This window comes from Oryctolagus cuniculus, chromosome 20, assembly GCF_964237555.1.
Source record: "Oryctolagus cuniculus chromosome 20, mOryCun1.1, whole genome shotgun sequence".
NCBI classification, from domain to species: Eukaryota; Metazoa; Chordata; class Mammalia; order Lagomorpha; family Leporidae; genus Oryctolagus; species Oryctolagus cuniculus.
This window is the reverse complement of record NC_091451.1, coordinates 11,616,760-11,640,946: the sequence shown is the minus strand read 5'-3', so window position 1 is coordinate 11,640,946 and position 24,187 is coordinate 11,616,760. Positions and strand designations below refer to the sequence as shown.

Sequence of the window (24,187 nt, the reverse complement as noted above, 5' to 3'; positions counted from 1 at the left end):
AAGCATTTCATAGTATTGCAAACAATCTGATTTGATTTCTCTGAAATTATCTTCAAAACCAAAGTAAAAAAGGTAATGAAGTAAATAAGAAAACTTAAGTATTGCAGAGTGGTAATTAAAATGAAGATTCCAGACATAGTCAATAACCATGAAAGAGAAAGTTGAAAATACTGTATCATGACATTAAACAAGAATGTGTCTACAGCAAAGTTAAGATACTGAGGTGTCCTTTCACCTAACAAAGAACAATCTGCTACAGATAGTAAGGACAACACCATAGCTCAGGCTCAAGTTAGGCTAAAAAGTGTTTTTGGGGGTATTCTGTAAAACTTAGTGTGAGAACGATAGAGATGAAAAGGTATAGTTTGGCCAGAGCCGCAGCTCACTTGGCTAATCCTCCGCCTGCGGGGCCAGCACTCTGGGTTCTAGTCCCAGTTGGGGCGCTGGGTTCTGTCCCAGTTACTCCTCTTCCAGTCCAGGTCTCTGTTGTGGCCCGGGGAAGGTAGTGGAGGATGGCCCAGGTCCTTGGGCCCTGCAACCGCTTGGGAGACCAGGAGGAAGCGACTGGATCCTGTCTTTGGATCGGCACAGTGAGCCAGCCGTAGCAGCCATTTGGGGGGTGAACCAACGGAAAAAGGAAGACCTTTCTCACTGTCTCTTTCTCTCACTGTCTAACTCTCTGAAGAGAAGAGAAGAGAAGAGAAGAGAAGAGAAGAGAAGAGAAGAGAAGAGAAAAGTATAGTTCACAGAATGTTATATTGGCAGGCTACAGCAAAGGCAGACGGTTACTATGCAAGCAATACAAGAGGAAATCTTGGTAAATAAAGCATCAATTGGCTTCCTTCAAATACATATTTCATACTTTTGCTCTTTGTTTAAAAGTCTCTGCTGAATGCTTTAAAACCATTTATAAATTATGAGAATTCTACAAATCTACCTGAAAACCACATTACCTCTCCCACCCCCCACCCTCCACCCTCCACCGCAATGGGACACTTCTTCTAAGGGTCTTCAATATAATATTCTGTTATCTTTGAGTATCTCAGGTAAACCCTCAACCCATATCAGTAGACTTGTACACAATCTTGATACATTTTCTGCTACCATCAGGGCAGAGAAAAGGCAGAAAATGAATCAGACTCGTCAGTCTAATTTTCTCATTAAAGAATTTAATTAAAATGAACTCCCTTCAAGGATAGTGAGGAAAAGTTACACTGGAACTAGATTTTGCCAATTCTGTACCAAGGCACAGATACATCTCCTCAACTTCCTCAATGCTTCTCTGTAAGATTATAGCCTGATTTCCAGGCTTCAGATCAGGCTAACTGGTGAGGTCAAAAATAGCATGGTTAGAAAATTAAGATTGCATTTCAAAAAGATCATTTTTTAATTATTTTACCTAACAAGATTCATCAGGCTCTCTTTCCTTAAAATAAAAATCTAAGAATGACATGGCAAGTATTCTTAATTGAAAAAAAAGTAGGAAGAAGGGAAAATGGGGGAGTGCCATCTTCTGGGTAGTATCTGCTGCTTGTTTACTCAATGGCTTTAACATCAAACCATCAAAAATAATTAAACCAGATGTCAAATTTGAATACTTCTTCAGGATAGAGTTTTTATCTTTTTCTTCATTTAGTTAGTTGTGCACTGAGAACTCACTATTAGCTGAGCATAAATTTCTTTGGAATCCCTTAGCTGCTATTTTTAATGAAAACAAAAAAATTTCTTAGGACTCCATTTCTCAAACTATCTTAATTATTAACACTGCTCTAATCAATTAATTTTATTTTGTTCATTTCAAAATTGCTAATATTTTAAACTCTATTTTGAAATAACTAAATACAAAATAAACTGCAAACAATAGTAGTTACCATCTGCCTCCCACAAATCTTTCCTCAGTGAGAACCTATTACTGACCCATAGCATATTATCAAAATAAGGAAACTGACATTATAAAGTGCTATTAACTAAACTCCAACCTTCATTTAGATTTTACCAGTTTTTACATGCACTCAGACTTCCTAACATGTACAGTCCCACAGAATCAACTTAAACAAAGAAACTCCCTTATGTTATCCCTTTATAGTCACATCCTCCCGCAAACACTAATCTCAGAAAATCACTGATCTGCTCTCCATCACTGTAATTATTTGAGAGCATTACAAATGGAATCAGATAGTATTTAATCTTTTGAGATTGGCTTTTATCATTCAACATAATGCTTCTAAGATCCATCTAAATTATATGCATCCATATAACGTTTCCATTGAAACGTTCATTATAAAATGGTTAATTCTATGTCACAAACATCTTTTTGAATAATTAATGTAAATGATTTTTTGTGTTTTTTTTTTAAGATTTTTATTTATTTATTTGAGAAGTAGAGTTATAGACAGTGAGAGGAAGAGACAGAGAAAGGTCTTCCTTCTGTTGGTTCACTACCCAAATGGCTGCAACAGCCAAAGCTGCACCAAAAATCTGAAGCCAGGAGCCAGGAGCTTCTTCCCGTCTCCCATGTGAGTGCAGGGGCCCAAGCATTTGGGCCATCTTCTACTGCTTTCCCAGGCCATAGAAGAGAGCTGGACTGGAAGAGTAGCAGCTGGGACTAGAACCGGTGCCCATATGGGATGCCAGCACTGCAGGCAGAGGATTAACCTACTGTGCTATGGCACTGGCCCCTGACACATACATCTTCATCTCAGTAAAAATACTACTGGCACAGTTGTGAAGTCTATTTTGGACTCTATTCTGTTCCACTGATTTATCTGTCTAACCCTTAGTTAACACCATATCTTGATTAGTGCACCTACAAAAGTAAGTCTTAAAACTGGAAGTATGATTCTCCCAATTTCTTCTTTTGCAATACTGCTTTAGCTACTTGAATTCTTTTCCCTTTCTTATAAATTTTACAATTTACCCATATTTACAAAAAATAAGCGATTTGATGTGGTTTTGACAGGGATTGTTTAAGCAATATTACTTTGGGAAGAACTGACATCTTTTCGATATTGAGTCTTCCAATCCATGAACATGGTATGTCCTTTCATTTAGACATTTTTTTTAAAAGACACATTTATTTATTTCTTTGAAAGGCAGAGCTATACAGAGCAAAGGAGAGACAGAAAAAAGAGATCTCACATCTGCTTGTTCACTATCCAAATGACATCAATAACTAGGACTAGGCCAGGCCAAAGCCAGAAGCTGGGAACTCCATACTGGTCTCCCACATGGATGGCAGTGGCCCAAGTGTTTGAGCCATCATCTGCTGCCTCCTATGATGTGCACTGTCAAGAAGCTAGATTGGAAGCAGAGTAGCTGGGACTCAAAACAGGGATTCCATATGGGATGTGGGTGTCCCAAGTGTTGGTTTACACTGCTGCACCACAATGGCCCCCTCACTGAGGGTTTTTGTGTGAGTGTTCATGAGGGAAATTAGTACATAGTGTTCTTTTGTACCACCTTTGTCAGTTTTGGTATAAAATTATTGATGGCCTCAAAAATGAACTGAAAAGTATTTGCTTCTCTTCAGTTATCTGAAGAGATTCTGTAGAACTGGTGTTATTTTTAAAATGCTGGGTAGATGTATTAGTTTCCTATTGTTGTATGATCAACCAGAACAAACTTCAGTAGTTTATAACAACACACATTTGTTGTTTCATAGTTTCTGTGGGTCAGAAGTCTGGACCTAGTACAGTTGGGTCCACTGCTTAGATTATCACAAAGCTGGACTCAAGGTTTTGGCTTTGGCTGAATACTAAACTGGAGGCAGGGAAGAATCCTTTCCAAACTTATTCATCTTGTTGGCTGAATTCACTTCCTTGTAGCTATCCAACAAGGTTTCCTGTGGGCTGACTGGAGGGTGCCCTTAGCTGCTTCTCATATGGATATTCCCAACAGCTACCCATCAAGTCACTAATGTCATCAAGACAGCAAAGAAAGTCCCTACAGCAAGTATGCTAGCAAGATTTTGAAATCCCTTCAAAATGTAATCATGTGAGTGACACATAATCATCTCTGCCATACTCTACTGGATATAAGAAAGTCACAGGGAAGGATATAAAAAGGCATTGGCAATATGAGGAGTGATTATAGGATGCCACCTTAGAGTTGGCCTGCTACAGCAGAAGTCATTGTAAAGGCATCTGGACCTGGACTTACTAATTCAATTCACTGAATAATTATCACATTATTTAGATTATCTACTTCATCTTGAGCAGGTTTTGCCAGCGTGTGCTTTTTCCATTTTATTTAAGGTGTCAAGTTCCTGTAAATAAAGTTTTCTTTATTGTTCTATTATCATTTTAGAGTTTACATGAAAGATGTGATCTTTCATCACATATTACATGAAAGATCACCTCTTTCATTTCAAATATTGGTAGTTTAAATCTTTTCTTTTTCTTTGTCAACCTTGCTAGAGGTTTACCAAAATTTTATTTAAAAAGCTTTTATTTTTCTTTATTGCCTATGTATATTTAATTTCTTCAATTTCTGCTTTTTATCATTTACTTCCTTCTACTGGCTTTAGTTTATTTTTCCCCTTCCTTTCTTGTGGTAGTAGTTTAGATTGTTGATATAAGATCTTCTTTCATAATGCAAGCATTTAGTGCTACAAAATTTCCCCTAGGCACTGCTTTAGCTATGTATCTCATAGACTTTTATGTGTTTTATTTTCACTTTTATTAAGTTTACTAATTATTTTATTTGCTGTAATACTACTTCACTGGTTCGTTAACTACTTGAAAATGAGCTGTTTAATTTCCAAATATTTATAGAAAGTTTCCTGCTATGTTTCTTGACTTCCAGTTTGATTACTTTATGGTCAGAGAATATATTTTGTATGACTTTAATTCCTTTATGTTTTTAAGCTTCGCTCTGTTACTGAAGATAAGGTCTATCTCAGTGAATTTCCATGTGGACTTGTCAGAAATGTGTATCCTGTAGCAGACGTTGTGGGGCAGCAGGATAAGATGTCATTTTGGATGTCCACATGCCATGTCTGACTGCCTAAGTACCAGCTACTGAGCTGGCTTCCTGCTAATGTGCCTGGGACATCATCAGAATACCAGGCAAGTGCTTGGGCCCCTGTCATGCAGGTGGGTGACCGGGATGGAGTCCCAGGCTCCTGGCTTTGGCATGGCTCACCCCAGCCATTGCACACAATTAGGGAATGAACCAGTGGATGGATAGATGGAAGATCTCTCTCTCAGTCTCCTCCTCTCTTTCTGTAACTGGCTTCCAAATAAATAATTTTTTTAAAGTCTCTTTGTAGAGTATTTTAAATATCGTGCCCTAGGAATTATATATACTAAAAACTAATTACAGTCTACTCAAATCAACATTTTACCATTTCAAGGGGAACACAAAAACTCTACTATCTTTTAGATTCCTTTACTTTCACCACTTGTATGATATAATTCTTACAAATTATTTTTATGTACTCATATGCTTTATGAAATTTCGCTTTTTGCAAAACATTTTAAAAATTAAAGTACAGAAAACAAGTGAATTACCTTGTACCTACTTTATTTATACTTTCTTCATCTTGCTGTTACAAGTTTCCTCCTGTAATCATTTACTTTCTGCTCTTTAAGAACCCTCTTTTCTTTTCTTCTCTTTTTCTTTTTCTTTTTCTTTTTCTTTTTATTTATTTATTTATTTATTTATTTATTTTTTTTGGTCAGGCAGAGTGGACAGTGAGAGAGACAGAGAGAGAGAAAGATCTTCCTTTTGCCTTTGGTTCACCCTCCAATGGCCGCCACGGCTGGCATGCTGCGGCCGGCGCACCGCGCTGATCCAAAGGCAGGAGCCAGGTGCTTCTCCTGGCCTCCCATGGGGTGCAGGGCCCAAGGACTTGGGCCATCCTCCACTGCCTTCCCTGGCCACAGCAGAGAGCTGGCCTGGAAGAGGGGTAACCGGGAAAGAATCCAGCGCCCCGACCGGGACTAGAACCCGGTGTGCCGGCGCCGCTAGGTGGAGGATTAGCCTATTGAGCCGCGGCACCGGCCAGAACCCTCTTTCCTAGAAAAAAAAAAAAAAAATTACTTATTTGATAAAGAGAGAGAGAGAAAGAGAAAGAGAGAGGGAGGCAGAGAGACTGACAGAAAGACTCTGCTCCCATCCACTGGTTCACTCTCCAAATACCTGTAGTGGCCAGGGCTGAGTGGAACCCAAAGCCAGGAGCAGGGATCTCAATCAGTTTCCTTGGGCAATGACCCAATTACCTGAGCCATCACAGCTGCCTCCAAGGTCCACCCTGACAGGAAGCTACAGTCAGGAGCTGGAGCCAGGTATTGAATATGATGTGTGATGGAACTATCTTAACCATTAGGTTAACTGCCTACTCCAGTGCTTCCTTTTTCAGAATAAGTCTGCTGGAAATAAACTTTCTTAGTTTTCCTTCATCCAAAATTGTATTTATTTTTACTTCATTATATTTCCATTAGAGGAAAAATTCTGGTTGACAGTTCTTTTAACATTTTAAAATATATTTTTGTTACTTGTGTTGATCTCCACAGTCAAGTCATTCCAATTGTTCCTCAATAGCCAAAGCACTGCTAATCGTCAGCTGCTTTCAAGATATTTTTCTCACTGTTATTTTTCATCAAATTACTTATAAAGTATTTTGAATGCATCTCTTTAGACTTCTCCTATTAGGAGCTTGCTTAATTTCTTGAATACGTAGGTTTGTCAAATTTAGGAAGTCTTCAGTCATTTCTTCAAGTATTTTCTTCAGTCTCTCATTCCTACTTTTCTTCTTCTGGGATTCCAATGTTACAAACATAAAGATGTTTTTTGTTTTTAAAATTTTTTTGTTTATTTGAGAGGCAGGTGGGGAGACAGAGTGTGTGTTTGTGTGTGCATACGTGAAAATGAGAGTGCCAAAGTGAGCACAGGCTTACTCCTCAAATGCAATGTCTAGGGCTGGGCCAGGACTAAAACAGGAACTGAGAACTCAATCCAGGTCTCCCATATGGGTGGCAGGAGCCTAATTACTTCAGCCATCATTGCTGCCGCCCAGGGTCTATATTAGCAGGAAGCTGAAGTCTGGAGCTAGAAAGACAGGTAACAAATCAATATATTCTAAAATGGGATGCAGACATCCTAACCAGCATCTTAATCTCTGGGCAAAATGCCTACCCATAAGGATATTCCTGTCATTTCTCCAGAAGTCCCTGGGACTTTGTTCACTTTTGTGTTAATCTTTTTTTCTTGTTGTTCTTACTGTATAATCATTGATCTAATTTAGAGTGCAGATCCTTTCCCCTGTCAGCTCTATTCTACTTTCAACCCCTTTTACCTTACTGTATTTTTCACTTCAAAAATTTCCATTTGGTTACTTCCTTTGTCATCTATTTCTTTGCTGAGGCTTCCTATTTCTTCATTTGTTTCAAGCCTGTGATGCCTATTGGGGCATTTTTATTATAGTTTCTTTACAATTCTTGTCAGACAACTCTAACATCTGTGTTATCTTACTATGGTTTCTGATGATTATCTTTCATCGTTTGAATTGAGATTTTCCTGGTACTTGACATGACTCTGCTTTATATTTAAATTTTCTATTTTAGCAGGCAGTCAAACTGTTTAAATTCAAAATTATGCCCTAGACAACTTTCATGGACTATAGGTCAAATGCTAATTTAATTGGTAAGGTCTTTTCAGTACTAGTTTGTCCTGCTCCACTGGGCTACACAGATGCCAATCTGTAATCTGGGTGGCACATCTTACGGGAGACCAGTTCTCAAATCTTTTCCTGTACTGATTTTTCATGCATGGAACACTCAAGAGATCTGCACAGGAATTCAACATAAAATTTAAAATTCCTTTCACTAACCCCCTCCTCTTTAAACCTTTCCTTCACTCTCTAATGGGGAGGGAAGAGGAACTGCCTCAGTATTTCAGAGTAGTAATGGTGGATTCAGCTTTATCTACAGTCTCTATGACTACCATCCACTGATGACAGCCACCATCTCCTTTCTGCAGCTCCATCCAGTCTCCATGCAGTGCCGGGGGGGGGGGGGGTGGGGGTGGTAGGAGTGCCCTCAATATTGCAGGACAGAGATGACAGACAGGAGTACATGCCCAATCTCTACAACCATAGCATCTGAGAAAAAGGCACACAGGTTGTTTTTTACATGATGTTTGACTGCAAAAGAGCAGATATAACCAAAATACAGCTTCTTTCCCCTGCCAAATTGTAGGCTGCTCCACTACCCTCAACTGGGATTTACAGAAGGCAAAAAATAAACAAACAAAACAAGCAAAGATGAAACAAGGGAGGGGCTGGCACTGTGGCGCAGCAGGTTAGGGCCCCAGCCTCCAGCGCTGCATCCCATGTGGGCGCTGGTTCAAGTCCCAGCTGCTCCTCTTCTGGCTCTCTGCTGTGGCCTGGGAGAGCAGTGGATGATGGTCCAACTCCTTGGGGCCCTGCAACCGCGTGGGAGACCTGGAAGAGGCTCCTGGCTTCAGATCGGCTCAGCTCTGGCTGTTGTGGTCACTTGGGGAGTAAACCAGTGGAATGGAGGACCTCTCTCTCTGGCTCTACTTCTTTCTGCGACTCCTCTGTCTTTCAAATAAATAAAATAATTCTTCAAAAAAAAAAAAAGTGAAACTCACAGCATACAAAATTTTTGTTGTAATTATCAGGAAGAATGGGGTATAACGTGCTTAATATATCATAGTCAGAAACAGAAACCTAAAACCGTATTTTAAGTTCAACAAATTCTTAGCTTTTAATGCACATTTGACTCATAGCTATTAAGCTATAATTTATTGGCAAACTAATGCCTTTGTGTTTCCAGAGGCATTTGCTAATATGTTTCTTTTAAAATGATAAACCAGCCTTTTAAAAATTATTTTAATCTTGAAAAAAACAAATCATTACTTCTTCTTATATAAAAGGAAAATACAAATTTGTTTGAAGAAATGAACTCAAAAAATTATTCAAAACCTATATATCACATAAGCTTGGAATACTGAAAAGACTCTTTATATTTTAATTTTTTAAAAATATTTATTTGAAAGGTAGAGAAAGAGAGGTCTTCCATCTGCTAGTTCACTCCCCAAACGTCTGCAACAGCCAGAGCTGGGCTGATCTGAAGCCAGGAGCCAGGAGTCCCCCAGGGTCTCCCATGCAGGTGCAATGGCACAAGCACTTGAGCCATCTTCCTCTGCTTTTTTTTTTTTTTTTTTTTTTTTTTTTTGATAGGCAGAGTGGACAGTGAGAGAGACAGACAGAGAGAAAGATCTTCCTTTGCTGTTGGTTCACCCTCCAATGGCCGCCGCGGCCGGCACGCTGTGGCCAGCGCACCGCGCTGATCCGAAGCCAGGAGCCAGGTGCTTTTCCTGGTCTCCCATGGGGTGCAGGGCCCAAGTACTTGGGCCATCCTCCACTGTACTCCCTGGCCACAGCAGAGAGCTGGCCTGGAAGAGGGGCAACCGGGACAGAATCCAGCGCCCCGACCAGGACTAGAACCCGGTGTGCCGGCGCCGCAAGGCGGAGGATTAGCCTAGTGAGCTGCTCTGCTTTCACAAGTTACAAGCAGAGAGCTGCATCAGAAGTGGAGTAGCCAGGAATTGAACTGGCACTCATATGGGATGTTGGCATTGCATGCGGTGGCTTTACCCACTAAGCCACAATGCAAGCTCCAGGACTCTTTATATTTAAAAGGCTTCTTAGATTCAATTTTATTTCCTTTTTCTTTCATTATGTAAATACAAGAGGTAGGGGACTGTGTTCTTTGGTGGCAAAGCCAAATACAATGACATGTAATCTTTCCCTAGCTCTTTAAACATAACTATCTCACATGGGACACTCTATGTTTTATTTATTTATTTATTTTTGTACAACTTTAAGATATCAACTGCTCTGCCAGTCCTGACAATTCTAAACTCAGCAAGTCTAGTCACTCTAAGCATTCCAGGGCAAGATGCTTCAGATCAAAAATAAAAATAGAAGAAATAAAATTTTAAAAAAGGCAAAACAAACAAACTCAAACTCATCAAACTCAGGTAGATATGATTAAAAGAAATATCCAAAGCTCAGGCAGAATGTTAACTAATGTTCTTCCAGTATTGCTAAATAGCCTCTCATGTGCCTCATTTTCTTGGGGAAACGGCAGTGTATATGCATGTAAAACTTTCAGACTTTGTAGGTGATATATTTTGCTTAACAATGAACAATGGCTATGCCAACGCAAACAGAAAGTATTAAAAAGGTGAATCATTACACAAAAGACAGGCAACAGTTGAAAGAAAACAACAATAAGCAAAGGGAAAAATAATCAATCAAATGTAGTCAGAGATTCCCTCTTTCTCCATACTGAAGTCTGTAAGCTTCCTTTTCCGTCTACATTTTAATCATTCTGACTACTGGAGTCACGTGATACCATGACAACAATAGACCAAATACACCATTAGAACTTCATTATAATGTAAAACAGAAGAAAATTAGGAACTACAGGAACATTGTTACTAACCTCATTTCTTCCCCACCTCCAATATGCAAGAAGCCGAAGATAAAGTAAAATAAAAACTGATTTCTACCTCAGATATTTCAACCCCCTCTCTTGTAGAGCCTGGTATTATTCAGAATATATCAGGATTGGGTTCTAATATTTAAGCAGACATCATTGTGCATTTGAAAGCTTCATAATCATTAACATCACATGATTATCCAATCATTAACTGCATTGTAAGGAGATCATTGCATTCTTAATAATGACCTAAAGTGAACAACTGGTGACAAAGCAAGGAACTTTTTCCAGAGGTTTTTTTTCCCCCCTAAGATTTCACTTATTTATTATAGAGGTAGAATTACAGACAGAGAGAGAGAGACAGAGAGAAAGGGCTTCCATTCACTGGTTCACTCTCCAAATGGCCACAACAGCTGGAGCCAGGTCAATCTACAGCAAGGAGCTTCCCCCAGGCTCCCACGTGGGTGCAGGGGCGTCTTTACATACTCTTCGTATCCAGTCCCATTGAGGTAACCAGTAAAAAAAGAGAACTTAACTACTTCTTTAGGATGGGAACTTTAATAAGAGGACAAATGGGACATCAAGAGAGCTGGCACCTCAAATACTGATAACAGTGTGCTACTGTCCTGCTAGAGGAAGAGAAGGAACAGGAGGGGGAAGGAAAGGAAAATAGAAGGCTAAAATATTTAAGAATTATTTCCAACTGTGGCCAAGTGAGGGTCAGCAAATTTTTTTTATAAAGAACTTGACAGTAAATATCTTTGGCTTGCCAGGTCATATGTCCTCTGTTGAAATTATTCAGCTTTGCCATGCAGATTAAAAGTAGTCATGGAAATATATAAACAAATGGTATGGCAATGTCCCAGTAGAACTTTATTTTAAATAAGGTTTTGGAGCCGGCGCCGTGGCTCAATAGGCTAATCCTCCACCTTGCGGCGCCGGCACACCGGGTTCTAGTCCCGGTTGGGGCGCCGGATTCTGTCCCGGTTGCCCCTCTTCCAGGCCAGCTCTCTGCTATGGCCAGGGAGTGCAGTGGAGGATGGCCCAGGTGCTTGGGCCCTGCACCCCATGGGAGACCAGGAAAAGCACCTGGCTCCTGGCTCCTGCCAGGATCAGCGCGGTGCGCCGGCTGCAGCGGCGGCCATTGGAGGGTGAACCAACGGCAAAGGAAGACCTTTCTCTCTGTCTCTCTCTCTCACTGTCCACTCTGCCTGTCAAAAAAAAAAAAAAAAAAAAAAAAAAAAATAAGGTTTTGGCTGAATTTGCCTTAAAGTAGCAGTGTGATGACCTCTGGTCTGTATCAGTAAAATATGTAAGTACAGGAGCAAAATGGAAAGGGAACATCAGACAAGGTAGGTAAGCACATATGCTCACTAAAGAAAGTATGTATGTCTTGTTCTGTTTTTATTTTGCTTTGAAACAATTCCTGAGCACTTTTATCCTAATGAATCACATAGATTTATATTCTCAGTAAACCCAGGGAGATTATCCAGTGCCATACTGTTTTCTATTCTTACTATAAATTGAGCATTGTTAATTAGAAAAGCTGAAAAGCTCCAAAATCCAAAACTTTTTGAGCATCACCACAAAATAAGTGGAAAATTAAACACCTGACCTTATGTGATGGGGCTGCAGTCAAAATGCAGGTGCACTAAAAATACTGTATTACAAAGCTATTTGTAGGTATGTGTACATGAAACATACACTAATTTCACATTTAGAATTGGGGGTCCTGTCCCCAAGATACCTCATTATGAATATGCAGATATTCTAAAATTTGAAAAAATATGAAATCCAAAGCACTTCTGGTCCCCAATGTTTCAGATAAGCGATACTAAACTGTTGTAGCATTATGTTCATAATGTCTGAGCTGCTAAAATCTTGATGACAGACCTAGTTCCACATTTTGAAACTTACAGGATACTTCTAACAACATATGGAATAAAATTTAATGGATGGGGGCAACCTATACTCATTTTTTACTTGTCTTTAAAAAAATGTACTATAAATGTGATAGGTAAAGATATGTTAAACATTCCCACTATAAAACATGAAGCTTTCTTCTCACACTTCTGTTTGTTGGAGTTTTAATCTACTTCCCAAATAATTCCACTTTTACCACCATCAAGTTTAATGTTTTATAATTCATTGAAAGAGAATCACCTCTTACACTATTACTACCATAATTTTAATGATCTATGATCACTTTAGAATTTACTGTACATGGGTGAAATGGTGATGGCCTTCTTGCTGGTAGAGTGCCAGAACAGTACAGAACATCATATGGCAGGAGACAGTGTTTATCCTTCCATCTCTCCTTCTTAAAAAGCTATAGCGAGGCTGGTGCCACAGCTCACTAGGCTAATCCTCCGCCTTGCGGTGCCGGCACACCGGGTTCTAGTTCCAGTCGGGGCGCCAGACTCTGTCCTGGTTGCCTCTCTTCCAGTCCAGCTCTCTGCTGTGGCCCGGGAAGGCAGTGGAGGATGGCCCAAGTGCTTGGGCCCTGCACCCCATGGGAGACCAGGAGAAGCACCTGGCTCCTGCCTTCGGATCAGCGCAGTGCGCTGGCTGCAGCGCGCCGGCCACGGCGGTCATTGGAGGGTGAACCAACGGCAAAGGAAGACCTTTCTCTCTGTCTGTCTCTTCCTCACTGCCCACTCTGCCTGTCAAAAATTAAATACATAAGTAAATAAATAAAATAAATAAATAAGTAAGCTACAGCGATTCAATCACAAGGGCTTCACCCTAATTTTATCATAATCACTTCTCAAAGCCTCTCCTCTAAACACCACATTCAGACTACATTTTAACCTTCTCAGTACCTCACAATGGGGATTAAATCTCTATACAAGAAGCTTTAAGGGGCACTCAAACCATACCTAACTATAGCAAAAGTGTTACTTTTTTCTTCTTAGATACATTGGTTCAGTCCTTTTTTTAGTCTCTTCATCTTAATTTTGCTTTTAACTTTCGTATCTGCTGGCGCCGTGGCTCAACAGGCTAATCCTCCACCTAGCGGCGCCGGCACACCGGGTTCTAGTCCCGGTTGGGGCGCCGGATTCTGTCCCAGTTGCCCCTCTTCCAGGCCAGCTCTCTGCTGTGGCCAGGAGTGCAGTGGAGGATGGCCCAAGTACTTGGGCCCTGCACCCGCATGGGAGACCAGGAAAAGCACCTGGCTCCTGGCTTCAGATCAGCGTGATGCGCCATTGGAGGATGAACCAACGGCAAAGGAAGACCTTTCTCTCTGTCTCTCTCTCTCATTGTCCACTCTGCATGTCAAAAAAAAAATTAAAATTAAAATTAAAAAAAAACTTTCGTATCTTTCATTCTTCTAAGTTATTACATGAGTTTGATTTACTTTTTGAAAAATGAATTTTCAGTAATTTTTCTTCTGACCATTTGTCTATTGCAGGATGGAGAATGATATGCAGAAGTTATAATCAAATTGCTCTTGGGGCAGTTATGGGAATTACTTTTAAATGGCATATTAAAATGTGTTTGGCATCAGAAATGTGACCAAAAATTAATTAACATTAAAGAATGATACTGAATTTACATAGGCAAGATGACAGTGTGTGGCTGTGTTTTGAAAAGCACATCTTTATGTTTTAGAAATTCAGACTCAATGTGAAATTATAATAAAGGTTTTTCCTCACCTTCTAAAAATTTAAGACATCTTAATGTAATTAAGCTGATGAATTTTTGTGATGATTAACAGATATTACCACCTCTGTTTTTATTTTGATTAAGCAGAAAAACTACCATCTAAATCACTTGATAGAATACAGCTTTGAAAATATCTGAAGATTGATTTGATTTCATGGCTGGTACACTAGTGGATACATGAAATTTATAGTTACATTCTAGCTTAAAATATATTTGGAAGAGTTATTCTTATCAAAGGAAAAATAGAGCCAGACACATCTTGTTTTGGAGTGGACAGCTGGTTTCTCCACAATCAGAAATATATGTTTAACAGTTTCAGTAATGTATCCTTGATATGATTTGGCCCTTTTCTATCTCAAAAGACCATCTTCTCAGTCACTGGAATCTACACAGGAAAAAAAAAAGCTTCCTAATTCTCCAACCAGAATTATTTTTGAATGAAAAAAAAGAACAAATCTCTGTCCTCACTTAAAAATGAAACAGCTGTTCTCCAATTCAAATATTTCAGTTTGCTCTCTTGCGAAAAAAAAAAAAAAGAAAAAATATTAACCCAGTAATTTCCCTAAGTCCTATTCAAAACATAAAAAAAAAAAAAATAGAGCAAGCAAAACAATCTTTTACTCTACCTACTCTTTATATTTTTATTTATATACATCTGAAATGCTTAAATTTTGTTTAAAATGATAACTATGGGGCTAAGCTGGAAAAAAAAATCCATTATCCTATACCAGAAGACAGATAGCTTCAAGTTAAACTGGGAAATATCTTTTTCCATAAGCTATTTGCCCTAACAACTCTCTACCACAGCTGCCAACTTCCAATTGCTCTAAACAAGTTAAGAAACTAAGGCACTGAAGTACACAGATCTCTTTCATTGTTTAAGATGAGCTGACCAGAAACTACAACACAAATCCTCTAAAGTGAATCTCTCCCGTGTAAAAGCATTCAAATATCTAGAAAAATACTTAAATTATGGTAAAATGTGGACTTGGGTTCAAAGTATAAACAATGTGTAGTTTTTAAAATAAACATGAAATCAGTACCAGAAAGGAGAATATAAACAAAGTACTTGTCCAATCTGCTACTATTTATATAGACCAGCACAAAACAGCACTTAAAACAACCCTGGTTGGCACTGTGACACAGCAGGTGAAGCCACCATCAGCAATGCTAGCACAGTGCAGGCCAGCCACAGTGCTCATTGCTCTGCTTTCATTCCAGCTCCCTGCTAATGCACCTTAAAAAGCAGCAGAAGATGGCTCAAGTATCCGGGTCCCTGCCACCCATGCAGGAGACACAGACGGAGTTCCTGGCTCCCAGTTTCGGCATGGTCCAGCCCCAGCCATTGCAGCTACATGGGATGTCAACCAGTGAAGGGAAAATGGAAAATCTCTTTTTCCCTGTCACTCTGCCTTTAAAATAAATATTATGATTTTTATTAAATAAAAATTATTTAAAAATATAAAACAGCTTTATTTTACACATTCGTATTATGGGTGAAGAATTTTTTAGATAAACACATAAAAGATTATATTTTAGGAAATTTCTTTGATCCATTTCATTTGAACGTAAAAGCAAACCTGGGGTTGTCTTCAATCAGATTATTATAATCTTTTAATCAGATTATCTTTGTAAAACATGCCATAGGGTGTCAACTCTGGACAGAAAATAATTTTGACAACCATGGACTCTGTCCCATTAAAGTCCAGTTGTTCAAAGTACTTTTATATTTTGCAACATCTCCTGTGAAACTGCCCTTGAAAAGTAAAACCAAGATAAAATAAATGAATAGGAATCTAAAATTGAGGCCAAATTTCTTGTCATAACTAGATTATCTGACTGTAAGCCAACCAAGATTTTGCTGACAAAGAACAACATTTGCTCAATTCAGAGGATTAGAGAATTGTAGAAAGAAAAGCTTATATCCAAAATAAAGTCTGTTAGAGATTGTGAAACCAGGGCTTAATCTAAGGTTCTGGGTCTTGCATTGTGCTTTGAAAAATTATACTGGGGCAAGCATTTGACCTATCAGTTAAGATGGCACTTAGGACTCAGAATCCTCAGAGTGCCTGGGTTCAAGTTCCAACTCTGCTCTGGATTCCAGTTTCCTCCCAATGTATACTCTAGAAAGTAGCAGGTGAGAGCTCAAGTAGTTGAGTGCCTGCCACCTGGACTGAGTTTTTGGCTCCGGGCTTCTGGGACAGCACTGACTGTTCTAAGCACTTGGGAACCAGCAAGTGAGAAATCTCTCTTTCTCTTTTTTTCTCTCTCTCTGCCTTTCAAAGAAACTAAAAAACTGTTTTATAAAGTAAATTATCTGAATTATTCACCAGGAATATAATAAGGTATTTAAGTAATAAAAATCTGCCAAGCAAACTTAAAACATTAAAAACACTTGCTTTTACATGCCTTTTCCCTATTATTTCCTACTTAGATATAAATTACTATAATCTTTTATATCTCCAGCGCATCTTTCAAAAAAAAACTCTAAGTACATTACCAGGAATGACTCCTTCATCCAAACAACTTCTCACATACTCATGTCATCATTATCAACAGGAAAACATTAGAATGCAGTGTTTGTTTACCACTAAGCTTTAGGAGATAGGAACACACACACACACACACACACACACATTACAGAATTATAACCCAAAAGTTTAAGATCAAAATCATACTTTACAAATATTTATTGCTATGAGATGGGTGTGAAAGAGAAGAGTTAGAAGTAGCTTGACTTAAGGTACAATATAATTTCTGAATGAGTTTCATGATGCATTAAAATCAAGTAGATAAAGTAGGAAAAATCCATAAATATTCAATACAATAACTCATAATTCTGAGTAAAACTGGTTGATGGGCTAAAGAAGAATCTTGTTGAAATCAAGTTTTATGAACTGCTATTTTTACTTCAAGTACAGGTATCAAAGTTTCTTTATCTTCATTATTAAAAAAACTTTATAGCTTCTTTATGGTCATATTTCACTTAAAGTACTGGTAAGATCTGAATACCAAAGAAGAGTTCCATAGGATGAGCATCCCTAATACCAAATCTGAAATTTTCCAAAAATATGAAAAATCTGGGTGCCAAGATGACATCACAAATGGAAAATTCCACATCTAACACGCTTCAAGTTGTGGTCTAACTGCAGGTACACCAAAAATATTGTATAAAGTTACCTTCAGACTATGTTATAAGGAGTATATGAAACATAAATGTCTTGCACGTTTAGACTAGGATCCGATTCTCACGGTATCTCTTTATGTGTAAGCAAATATTTCAAAATCTGAAAGAAACTGAAATAACGCTGGTACTAAGCATTTCAAATAAGGCACAGTCAACACACATGAAGAGGGGTGGGAGGATTACTGATGTTTTACCTGCATAAGTTGCTTACTCATTTTTTTAAAGATTTATTTATTTGAAAATCAGAGTTACAAAGAGGGAGAGGCAGAGGCAGAGAGACAGAGAGAATGAGAGAGGTCTTCTATTCACTGGTTCACTCCCCAAATGGACCCAACAGCCAGGGTTGGGCCAGGCCAAAGCCAAGAGCCAGGAGTTTTCTCTAGGTCTCTCATGTGGGAGCAGGGGCCCAAGGACTTGGGCCATTCTCCACTGCTTTCCCAGGCACATCAGCAGGGAGCAGAATTGGAAGTGGAGCAGCTGGGAATTGAACCAGCACCTATATGGAATGCGGGCAATGCAGGCGGAGGCTTTACCGGCTACACCACAGCACTGGCCCCTTAACTATTCACTTAGTTGAGAAATGTGCACCTTAAAGTTTACACAATCAGGTCACTGGGTGCCATTCTGCTTTCATCAGACTCTTCTACCTTAAAGGGAAAGCCAAATGATTGTTCAGGAAAGTATGGCACCAATAACATTAGAAATGGACAGCAGAATAATGTTCCACAGTCTTTTAAATTTCAAGGATTTTTTTTTTTTATTTTTGAAGAGCCTACTTACTCATTCATTGTTTCCCCATGAAAACTGTGCTCTCAGCTCCTTGTCAGTCAACCACACACTCGTGATCCCTGCCATCTCATATCTCTCTCCTATGTGGACAGGACTATCAGCTCTACCTTCTCAGCCTCTCACTTCTGATGCACGCACGATGCTCCTCTTATTCTAAATGCCCTCCCGTTCTGTTCTCTTTAAATACTAATCCAGTTTAACAAAAATACTACTTTCCAATTAATATCACTTACGTACCACTCTCCCATTACTCCCTCTTTGTGCAAAAATCTTTCAAAAGCAGGTTGTGACTCCAAAATAGAAAAATACTTCCAGTATATTATGCAGAAAAACAAAACTCAAAAGGAAATAAATTCTATCCTTAGAAATATGTAATATTAGGCCGGCGCCGTGGCTCACTAGGCTAATCCTCCACCTTGCGGCGCCGGCACACCGGGTTCTAGTCCCGGTCGGGGTGCCAGATTCTGTCCCGGTTGCCCCTCTTCCAGGCCAGCTCTCTGCTGTGGCCAGGGAGTGCAGTGGAGGATGGCCCAAGTGCTTGGGCCCTGCACCCCATGGGAGACCAGGAGAAGCACCTGGCTCCTGCCTTCAGATCAGCGCGGTGCGCCGGCTGCAGCGGCGGCCATTGGAGGGTGAACCAACGGCAAAGGAAGACCTTTCTCTCTGTCTCTCTCTCTCACTGTCCACTCTGTCTGTCAAAAATAAAAATAAATAAATAAATAAATAAAATAAAATAAAGAAAGAAATATGTAATATTATGCATGAACTAGAAAATAGAACAAAAAATAAAAAAGAATTTAGAAGGACCTGGGATTTGGGGTTTACCAATATTTCCTATTTGTTGTTAGAATGACATTTTAGAAATAAAAATTTTGAGTAACCACTTACAGTTCACACACCATAAAGTTTAACCTCTATAATCTGTCTCCTAAATCTACCTTTCTAGGTTATTTTCCGTCATTTATTTTCACAAAGCCTGAAATTTCAGACACACTGAATTACCCCATTTCTCACTTGGGTTCCTGTACTGCTCCTTCCCAGCTACAGGCCACTGCTCTCACATCATAGGCACCCAATGGTAGGTTCCCCACCCCCATTTCTGCATGTCCAAATCCTACCTAACTATCCTTTACAATTCAGTAAAATTAACACATTCTGCAAAATCTACCCCTAATGTCTCCTTCCTCAAAACTCCAATAAAGATTTCATGTATTTCATCCCTGCAAGATAAGGTAGGCTCCAGTTTATATGCAAGGGTTTTACAAGTGTATGTGTGTAAGTAGCTCCCATTAGGTCAGGGACCTTGTTTTAGCCATCATTTATTTCTGTCAAGGCATTACATGGTGTCATTTTGAATAGAGACATAAAGTGAGTAAGTAATTTACCTTCAAAAGGTAAAAGTTAAGAAGGCTAAAAACCAACAGCAATTCTTGCTTTTAGTTTTGTTATAACTTTCCTTCATTCAAGCTTATTTCTTAATCTAATCTTCTTACCTGAAGATATGTTATTCTCCGCTGAACCAGCTCTGTCAGATCTTTGGCCTCTTTTTCCCGCCAATCACCAGCTCCATCTGTTTGACTGAGGTAGTATAGATCTGTCATTATAGACCTGTTAAACAAAACATATCAGAGGTCTGACTTCACTGTACTGCTTCATGGCGTTACACAAAGTCATAAGACAAAAAAACAAATTCTACATAAAGACTGATGATCACATTGATGCTGGGAACCGTCTTTCATTTTCTATCAAGGCTGTGCAATTCATAACTTAATCTCTACTACCCATTCCTAGAACCAACTTTTTTGCTGTTGAGAAAGCACACTCTCCCCTCAGGTTAGTCATCTACATCTGACTCCCAACACCAAGCACTATAAAAATATCTGGGGAAAGTGGATACCCAAAACAATGAAATAGGTAGATTAACATAAGAGAATGAAAAACAAGTTGGTTCCTTGAATAATATCTCTTTGTTGAATAAAATATCTCTGTTGTATTATTTCATGACCCCTCTTACATTTTCTCTTCACATTTTTAGTTGGAAAAAAAAGTCAAAATTTTGACACAACTGTGGTCTCAATGACAGTCACCAAATGTTTTCTTTAAGGGACTGACAGTAAATATTTTAAGCTCTGTGGGTCTCGGTTGATTTTGTAGCAGGAAAACTGACATAGACAATACATGTATTAATGCGAGTAGTCGTGTTCCGATAAAACTTTATTTACAAAAACAGACAATGAGCCAGATTTGAACCTGGGGCCATAATTTGCTGATCCTGCTCTAAACCAGTAAAATCATTTAAGATATTTTCACATTCTGTGTAGCATCAGTAATTTCAACTATAACATGCTAGATTTCCTGAAGAGTACATTAAAATCCCCAGCAAACTACGAAGAGAAACTTGAGGTACACATGGTTTTATGGATATTAATTATAAGCTATGACTTGCATGTGGAAATATAGAAAAGTAAAAAGTAACTCTTTTCTCTAACACCCTCTTGACATCAAATAATGGAGTCAATTGCTAACCACACAGCAGCACCAGCACTGCTACCAGCACAGCCATCATCTTCTCTCACCTGATTTGACAATAGCCTCAAAACAGCTTCACAGTCTCCTGGCTTCCACCCTACCCTCCATCCATTCTCAAGATCTAGCCAGATTCTGCTAAAACATCAAGTAACTTTATTCTTTGCCTCTTCACAGTGAATTGGCTTTCTCTCTCCTCTTTCCTAGTATGATTTTTATCCTAAGCAATTGTCACCTTCTAATATATAACATCATTTACTTATTACTTTATTACCACTCTCCTCCTACTAGAATTTAACTTCTACGCAAGAAAGGTTTTTAAAATTGTTTTTAAATCAGCATTTGGAACAGTGCTGGTTATAGACAAAAAATTTCATAAGTATCTTTAGATGTGAAAGAAAAAGTAGCAGAAGAAAAACCTTCCAGAGTTTTCGATAATGGTGATCACCTTTCTTTAACTTTTCACAGATCTAATCTGGTAAAACAGTGACTTGAGGAACAATCCTTAAGCAGGTACAGCTCCAACTCCATGCCTTCTCTCTCAGGTTCACATCACTGCCTCTATTCAAGGCATGCTTAAGAGTACAGATTATTTGTGAAAATTATAAAGTCAGAAATCTAATTATATTTGTCAGAAAGGAATATTTATGTATATATCCATATATAAAATTATCATGTTTCTAGAAGTATCCTGCAGTTAGGATATAAATATAAAGCGGTAGTTTGAAGTTCCAAGAGTACTTACAGAAAATTGATCCATAATACTAAAAACAGAGATTCCAAGATGGCTTAATAGGAAAAAGACATGCTGATTTTGATCAGGGGAAGACAGCAGAAAAAAAGTGCAGGGAGTGCACTCCCAGGGGAGAGTCGGAGAGAAGTTTGTAGTGGAAATTCTACAGAAAGAATGGGACATCAAGGAGCAGTGTGGAAAGTTCAGATGCACAGCAGTGAGAGCAGATGCCACCCACGCCTGCAGCCGAATGCCAGCTTCTGAGAGCAAGATAAGAACAGAATGCAGGAGCCCATGCATCTGGTGACACTGCCTGAGGAAGAACCTTGGGACCACACTGACTTTGAGTGCGGCCTGGAGCCGTGGCTGGGAGCAGGGTACCCAACTAATCCAGTAAAGGAAGGCACATTTCTTTCTCCCCAGCCTCCCACAAGCACACCTGGCAAGGCAGCATCCTGAGGCCAGCAGAGGCGGCAGTGGCTCTCAGGCGAGTGATCAGGAAAATTTACCAGAGGGAAAAATCTGCATTGCCCACTGTCTGTGAGTCTGGCTGGGAGGGTTGGCATGAGGCTGGGCACCCATTTAGGACTTGGGGTGCTCCTATCCCCACAACCCATCACAGGCTCTGGGGCTCCAACTGCCAAAGCAGGGCGCCCACAGGCAGCTGGCTCAGGGAATGTCTGTTCTCTCGGTGGATGAGGCAGGCTTGCAGGCCTGACAGTGGACCCTCTGCACCCTGTGACTGTGGAAGCTTTGTGTGCTGTGACTGTAGAAGAGAAAAATAAAGCCCAGAGATGTTAAGTATTCTGAAATTAAGAGAAAGGATTTTAGAGTAAAATGCCTCTTTCTTACGTAAGCTACTTAATTTCTCTAGGTCTGAATATAACTTTAATTATAAAAAGAAGAATAAACTATTCTCCCCTTATCTGTAGGAGACACATTCTAAGACCTTCAGTGGATGCCTGAAATGTCATAGTATCACGCCCTATAAACTCACTTTTTTCCTAGACATACAGTTTTAGTATAAGTTTAACTTACATACTAAGCACAATATAACATCCACACTCTTGTGCTTTAGCACCATTATTAAGTAAAATAAGGGTGACTTGAACACAAGGGCAGCAGTGCAGTGCATGAGAGTAGATCTGAGAAACACAGCTACCAAGTGCCTGGTGTGTTGGTAGGATATACAGTGGATACACTGGGCAAAGGGATGGTTCACACATGGGAACTTCTGTACCTGTGGACGTGGGATGAACCATCCTTATGGCACACTGATGTTTTCCCCAAACTGGAAGCTCTCCAAGCCCACTGTTTAGGGTATTTGTGGAGTGCCATTATGTAGGAATGAATTAAGTCATTGGGCACTGATGATTAACTCGTGTAGCCCCAGTCTCATCCCCAGAGGTCAAGAGACAGGGATGAAAGTTAAGAATACATAATCACATGGTTGGTTCCTCTGGCAGACAGCCTCCACCCTGTACTATCTAGGGACCCACCAAGAGTCCCTTCATTAGTATGAACACAGCCATCCTTAAGTGGGTTAATGATGAACAGCAAAGACTGCTCCTCTCATCACTCCCATTCAAGAAATTCCATGAATTTCAGAAGCTTTGTGCCAAGAACTGGAGTTGAAGAGCAAATATATATTATTTATTATATCATAACATCACACTTAAGAATGTATCAAAAGAGTCAATTCTTGGGACCTACTCCAGACCTACTGAATCAGAAATTGGGAATTAGATTTAGCTACCTATGTTTTAAGACACCAGGGGATTCTGATGCTTCACTGAAGTTTGAAAACCTCAATGATCCTCAAAAATTAGGACAGAACATTTTAGCTTCCCCACTGACTAAAACACCTATGTGTTTGAAAGAGAGTGTTATCAGGTGTCTTTGTCAGTGAGTACTGCAATTCAAACCAGTGACTGCCAAGAACTGGGAGTAGCTGAAGGTGTTTCCTACAAAGGGGCATGAAGAAACATTAGGGGCAACAATAATGTACATTTTCATGGGTATCAAACTCTGAACATTTGTCAAAACACATAAAACTAGAAAAATGCATGTTTTTTTATTTGTAAATTGTGCCACTATAAAATCAATTTAGGAGGGAAAAAATGATTAGTATTTCTAAACAATATGGTCCTGGAAAGTGACATCAGCAAGATAAAGGAATATTAGATCCCCTGATACCAAACCCCTACATGTATGTTCCTTAGTGGAGGCAAGGCCCAGTTTCTCCTCTGGACAGCACAGACAATCCTTCCAAAGCCGTCCCCAAACACCTCAGGACAAGAAATCAAAGAAAAAATTCCCATAATAAGCTCTATGCCCGTTTGACAGCTCAAAGATAACAAAGATGGATCTTCATTCAAGCTATCCTCATAACATTATGGGTTACTTCTCTTGAGGGGGATAAGGTAGCTAGGAATGTTTAGACCATGTGTGTAAGAGGGGCTGAAGAAAAATGGGAATTTCTGTGTGGTGAATGAGGAAAGTAATGCAGAAGCAAGTCTTGCCAGCAATTACATATCTAAAGTATTGCTTTTGTTTGATAACCTAGTTATGTGGGTCACAAACTGCTGCCTGGGGCAACGTAGGGTATCCTCTCTACCTTTTATTATTATCTGTAACGAAGTTCAGGAAGGAACTTTAGGAATTCTACAGTCAGGAAGCTCTGAATATCCCAGAAACGTTGGGGGAGGTAGGGTGGAGAAATGGTGGGCATACCCAATTTCTATAAAAACTACAGTCTGAATACAGACTGGGATCTCTGTTCTTCCCTGAAACACCTACCTAGTCTGTCAAGTT

At 39.4% G+C, this 24,187-nt stretch overlaps 1 protein-coding gene across 8 annotated transcripts in view; it reads right to left on the bottom strand.

Annotated features, from left to right (window-relative positions):
* The window catches only part of FUT8 (fucosyltransferase 8), a 296,746-nt gene that overhangs the window by 82,461 nt on the left and 190,098 nt on the right, over positions 1 to 24,187 (bottom strand). For all 8 annotated transcript variants that reach the window (XM_002719524.5, XM_017349465.3, XM_051826373.2 and 5 more), the window contains one exon: positions 19,608 to 19,722. In XM_002719524.5, coding sequence (XP_002719570.1) covers positions 19,608 to 19,722 — 115 coding nt within the window. The remainder of the gene's footprint in view (positions 1 to 19,607; positions 19,723 to 24,187) is intronic.